Source organism: Nematolebias whitei, chromosome 7 (assembly GCF_014905685.2).
Source record: "Nematolebias whitei isolate Nwh7 chromosome 7, NemWhi1, whole genome shotgun sequence".
In the NCBI taxonomy this organism is placed as follows: domain Eukaryota; kingdom Metazoa; phylum Chordata; class Actinopteri; order Cyprinodontiformes; family Rivulidae; genus Nematolebias; species Nematolebias whitei.
This window is the reverse complement of record NC_056504.1, coordinates 3,628,600-3,635,043: the sequence shown is the minus strand read 5'-3', so window position 1 is coordinate 3,635,043 and position 6,444 is coordinate 3,628,600. Positions and strand designations below refer to the sequence as shown.

Sequence of the window (6,444 nt, the reverse complement as noted above, 5' to 3'; positions counted from 1 at the left end):
TGTGTGTGTAAAGGTGTTTTAAACCCTTCCCACACTCTTGCAATATTCTAAACAATGTTTCTAAACTCCAAATGCTCTAAAAGAGCACAGCATGTCATGATTTCAGCTCTCTGCCTCCGGCTGCTCTCTCAGCCACGCCCACTTCTCCACTGTGCACGGAGATCAGCTGCAGGAGGAAGCTTCTCCCACTGCTGTGGGCTGCACACAGGTGGTAAATAATTTCAAATAATTTATTTTAAATAAAAAATCCATGTCGACCGTGTGACTCCATAAATTAGCCAATTGTGCGTCATGTCAAATCTTACTTTGAAAAACCGCGATAGAGCGAGTCTGCGAAAATCGAACCGTGAAGTAGCGAGGGACCACTGTAGTGTTTGGGTTTCTGGATGTGTTCAGGGCACACAGAACATTAAAGGAAGCCTGTCAGTATTGTTACACCATTAGTAACTAAAGTACTAAATAATACTGTGTGTGTGTCTGTAGTGCTTTTCTTGTGTTGTATTTGTTTTATAAAACTGAATTATTTGCAAAAGTGCTCTAAAATGTATCATTGTTGCTGTTGTTACTAGCTGAAAAGGCCAGTGTCAGTCGAGGAGGTGATGCAGAGGGACAGGATAATGTCATTCATAGGAGTGAGGAGGAGGATGCAGAGGAGGAGGAGCGGCCTGATGACTTTAGACAATGATACAGTTATAGACAGAGTTGCAGAGACCAGCGTTCTGCTCGAGCACTTGTTAATCATGGAAGTTCTGACACTTTCCTTTTGTTTGGGGCAGAGGTTATGATATTACACGTCTGTATACCTTTGGAAGTTGCTTTTTGTTCCTTAATATTTGCTTTGATTTTATGATAAGCTGCTTGTTTAATGCACTTTTAAACTGATTTGTATTTTTTATTTGTATCATTGAATACATACAAACATAAACAGTAGTTTTGACTGTTGAAAAAACAGTGTTTTTATGCTGTAAATAACGTATTTGTGTTAAAATTATGGTTCCACGTGAATCCGTCGTGCGATCAGATAAAAGGCCTGTTCAAAGCAAGCTCCCGGGCTGAATTTCAACTCCAGCCCAACTCGGTCTGACAAAAACTAGTACCAGGGCAGGACACTCCTACTAAAAGGTGTCTTTATTAGACCTGTCATTTCTAACCCAAAACCTGGCCCGAACCAACCCAATTTAGGGCCAGTCCAGGCCGTTATAATGTGATTAACGGGCGGACCGGGCCGTCTCAGGCTTTTTTATTTTTTTTATTTACCCTTTATTTATCCAGGTAGTCTCATTGAGCCATGAGAACTCATTTTCAAGAGAGACCTGTTTAGGCCTGCTTTGATGCAGTTTTACGAATCATACAGCACAAATAAAACTAAATAAGAAAGCACAATATAAAATTGTGTTAATCTACTAGTTGAGGAGGAGGCAGGTCCAACCGGCCAGTTTAAAAAGGTAAAACAAGTCGCGTTAAGCTCAGATGGACAACCTGTCACCGGCCTTGCGCGTCTGCTGACCCGCCAGTTGAAATGGACTTGCGACCTGTCCAGGGCGTCCCCCACCTCTCGCACAGGAATGACTGGACATGGGCACCAGCGACCCCCGCTACCTGAAAAGGAAGAAGTGGGTAAAGATAATGGATGGATGGATCAGCTGATCACCAGCTGCGCGCGTCTCCACACCTGCTGTCATCTGCAGTGAAGGAAGTAGCAGCAGCTACAAAAGCCGAAGCGAACAGCACGTTCAATTAAATTAACCTTGTTCTGTATTTTTCCAAATCATTTTGCTCTAAAATATTTTTGTTCATTTGTATAATAGTCTATCTTTAGAGTTGATTTTTTAGGCTATTCGTTTTGTATGTTATCCATTCAGTGAAACAAGAAATCTTATATCTTAATTTCTTTGAAATAAGTTTTTAAAATATCTTGTCAAACTGATTTGCAGTACAAAAGCAGTAAAAGCTTAATAAAGACAATGTTTTTTTGTTTCGGGCCTGCAATTACAGATAATTTGATCGAATCGGGTTGGGTTTGGAAAAAATGGCTACGGGCTTGGGCCAGGTTGGATCGGATTTTTTAGGCCCGAATGCAACTTTAGTTAGTCTTTATTGATAAGGTGGATAATTTTTAAATTTCAACAATTAAACAGTGAAATGTCAAAAGTATTAATAAGTTTAAACAAACTTCAGAAAAGTTCTGCAGAACTGTAGGAATCATTTATTGTTTCTGTGTTTTTATATATTTAAATGAAATCCCTCATGTCTGTTCATGAAATATAAGAAACAGTTCTTTTCTAAAGGTGCGTTGCAGATGACCCTAAAAACCACATTAGTTTCATATTTCATACATAAAACTGTTAAACTAAATACATGCAGGTAAAACAAACTCACCTCTGCTGACGTGTTGTAAGTTAGCTGAGGTGCTAAGCTAACATTAAGTTATCTTCTGTTGTGATCTGATTCTTCAGTCCAGGAGCAATTCTAGGATCTAACCTTTAGGGGTACTTAGCCCCCAGTACTGATGATGGCTCTTGGTTTGAACAACGCACCCCATGGTGTGGTTTGTGACCAGTTCAAAGGCTTACAGCACCTGGTGTTCCCAAGTAGTCTTCCATCCAAGTACTAACCAGGTCCGACCCTGCTTAGCTTCTGAGATCAGATGAGATTGGGCGAGTTCAGGGCCGTAAACGAGGAGCTCAGTCACAAATAGGACTTTTAAAGGATCATAGCAAACAACAATAAAACTTATGCAACCGGAAGTTACAAGTACTACTACTAGTATCCGTTCAGTCGTGTTCGATTCTTGATCACTCGTTGGATCAATGTTCTCCATCCTTGATGATCATATACAGCTTCTTTTATTTTGGAAAATGTCAGGTTTGTATCCTGTTGAATGGTGTCAAGCCAGCGTCCAGGGTGTCCCCCGCCCCTCACACAGTGATTGCTGGACATGGGCACCAGCGACCTCCGTGACCCAAAATGGAATTAAAAAATCAGCCAGTTAAAATTAAAAACTATTAAAACATAGTGAGATTGTCAAAGAACTACTAGGTATTAAAAGCCTGCCTGAATAAAAAGTTTTTAAGATTAGATTTAAAATGCTCCATATCAGTGATGGAGCGCAGGTCCTGAGGTTGCTGGTTCCAGAGTCTGGGTGCAACGACAGAAAAGGCCCGGTCACCCCATCGTTTGTAGTTGGACTTTGGGACAGAGAGTAGAAATGTATTGGATGATCTCAGTGTTCTCCTATATTCACGGACAGCTACAAGATCAGTCAAATATAGTGGGGCAAGACCATTGAGAGCTTTAAAAGTGAATAATAAAATTTTAAATTTAATTCTAAAATCGACTGGAAGCCAGTGGAGAGAAAATAAAACAGGGGTGATGTGCTCACGTCTGGAGGTGTTGGTTAAAAGTCGAGCTGCAGCATTTTGGACCAATTGCAGGCGTCTAATGGAGGACTGGGAGATTCCTGCATAGGGAACTGTAGTAGTCGAGCCTTGAAGTTATAAAAGCATGGATGGCCTTTTCCAAATCAGAACGATTTAAAAAAGGCTTAACTTTGGATAAGAGACGTAACTGATAAAAACTGGCCTCGACTACAGAGGATATTTATCAAACTTTAAGTCCTTGTCAAATGTCACCCCCAAGTTTTTAACTGTGGATCTGAACTTAGACGTCAGAGCACCAAAGTTACAGGGAGCATCACCACCAAAGAAGATGCATTCTGTCTTTCCTTCGTTTAAAAACAAAAAATTAAGATGAAGCCACTGTTTAATGTCGGCAATACAATCAGGTTACTGTTTTTAGGTTTCATTGGTAAATAAATTTATACATCATCAGCATAGCAGTGAAAAGAAAAATTATGTCTGATCCAAGGGGCAGCATGTACAATGAGAAGAGGACAGGACCAAGAATAGAACCCTGTGGCACACCACAAGAGAGGAGGTGGAGGAAGACAGATTATCCAACATGACAGAGAACGTTCTGTTGGTCAAATAGGCAGTGAACCACTTGAGAGTTGTACCAGATACTCCAACATAATGTTGAAGACGAGACAACAGGACAGCGTGGTCCACTGTGTCAAACGCAGCTGTGAGGTCCAGCAGCACCAGAACAACGGGACACTTGACATCCATGGACATGGAAATGTCATTATGGACTTTTAACAGGGCTGATTCAGTACAAAGACAGGTTCTAAATCCAGACTGAAATGTTTCATAGATACCATGGTTTTCTAAAACAGGTTGTAGCTGCATAAAAACGAGTGCTGTGTTGATTGACAGGTGGCGTCAAGGATCCCAGTCGTGCAACATAATCAGAGATTTTACCAGCCTGTTTAAGATCATCGTTTATTCAATATTTGGTGAATCTAAGGTTTGGGAACTGTTTCCTTGCACAATCCTAATGATGGTGTATTTAATTTTCAGGGGTGCTGAGTTAAAATTTAGGTGAGTTTGAGCACCCCCCAAAAAGAGGCTAAAGTCAGCACACTAGTTAGGTTTTTGCTGCTGCTGTGAATGATGTGGGTAATTTCTGGGTGTTGCTAAAATCTTTGTGTTTCATGTTAAACGTCATCATTTCAGACACCTGCAGCAAATGTTAGCCTCAACTCTTTAATTTATTCATGTTTTCATTTTGCTCTCCACGTGTCCTCTCTTCAGCGGAGGCTACAGGAGCCAAAATAGTCTCCTTCATTGTAAATGTCAAACGTGAAAAACACCCCATTAGTTATAAAAGTTCAAACAGAAACACATTTTGTGGATTCTACAGTAAACTCTGTTTGTAAAGTCTAATTATTCTAAAACTTGGTCATTAGTTGTTTTTAAATGTGCTTCTGCAGTTGCTCCGTGCCGTCACACTGAAAGGAACAAAACGCTGCATTTTTCGGGTGGCCTGTGTGAAAGCAGCGAGTGAGACAGAAGGTGCTGTTTGTGTCAGCAGGTGGACAGTGGGTCGGAGCTGCCTGCAGATGACACCAGTCTGATGGACGCCGACACCAGCTCCTCCTCTGTGAGCAGCACCACGGGCCAAGGAAAGTCACGCAAAGCACCCAAGGTCCTGCAGCTCAGTCCGCCCGCTCTGCTGGTCACCACGTCGGAGTTCTCCCCCATGAACATCTGCAGCCCCTCGCTGCCTCCACCCTCGCTCACACCAGCTATGCTACAGGTGGGCCGCCAACAGTTTCTGGATTTGGGCCATGTTTTCATGTTCACTGATGGTTTGTCCACTGGTTCATGAGATATTTTACCAACACAGACACACGAGCAAAAACATCATTGTTTTGTGTGTGAGTGAAGAACTTGATTGCAACAGCAAAAATTAGAAGAGACCCCCGAACAAGTGGGACCTCCTCTGAGCCCAGATGTGGCCAGCAGAGGCCAGCAGAGCTGCGGCAACATGTCCTGTGCTCTGCGCTGTCAGCAGATCACCCCACGCTCTGAATTACTGCGGAAGGTCAGAGTTCATTGGAGATCAGGTTTGGTCATGAGATCCAGCTCAGAGCACCAGCTGGCTCACATGGGGGGCGTTCTGGACCCTACTGATCACAGAACACATGCTCTGAATACTGAGGTGAAGGTAATCAGTGGTTTTCATGTCAGAGCGGTCGAGGATGGTTTGCACTTTTAATGACTGCATGAATCCAGATGTTTCACTGGTTCTCTGACTCGATGCTTCAAACTGAATCAAATCGTTCTTTGCTCCTTTTCTGTCGTGCTCAGCTCACGTCAGAGGCCGCACAGAATGTGCAGATCATTAAACAACTTTTAACGTTTATACTTTGTTTTCATGTTTATCACCTGCTACCAAAAGGCAAAGGCAAATGTCTGCATTGTTAGCAAAATATCTCCTGAACCAGAAGACGAATTTTAATGAAACTTTCAGAAAGTAATCATAGATCTATAATTGACTGAAATCAACACTATTCAAGATGGCTGCCACAGCCAGCTGACCTTAAAAACATCATATTTGCTACAGGTGTCATCACAATACATACCCTGAGTGAGTGTTGGGGCAGCTGTGGCAGAGTGGTTAGAGCAGTCGTCCTCCAGTAGGAGAGTTGGGGGTTTGATTCCACCACCACATGCTGAGGTGTCCCTGGGCAAGACACTGAACCTCTCACTGCCTCTGATGTGTCCCATCAGTGTCTGAATGTGAGCTAAAGCTCTTATTAGTCTCTACAGATTCAGATGATCTTTGTACAGATGTAAACGGCTTCACCTTCATGATTTCTCAACATCAGATCGTTTTAGACTAAAACTGATGAAAGGTGTTAGAGCTTTAATCAAACTAATGAGTAGTGAGATAAATGACTGAAGCATCAGTACTGAATACCACTGACATTTGATCAGAACTGATTTATACATGTGATTTATACACCATGTGTACACCCTGTGTACACCCTATATGCACCCTGTGTACACCCTGTATGCACCCTGTGTACACCCTGTATAC

The 6,444-nt window shown here is 42.2% G+C and overlaps 1 protein-coding gene across 1 annotated transcript in view; it reads left to right on the top strand.

Moving 5' to 3' along the window:
• The window catches only part of elk4 (ETS transcription factor ELK4), a 16,776-nt gene that overhangs the window by 9,057 nt on the left and 1,275 nt on the right, over window positions 1-6,444 (top strand). The window contains exon 4 of the mRNA XM_037679160.1: window positions 4,930-5,157. Coding sequence (XP_037535088.1) covers window positions 4,930-5,157 — 228 coding nt within the window. The remainder of the gene's footprint in view (window positions 1-4,929; window positions 5,158-6,444) is intronic.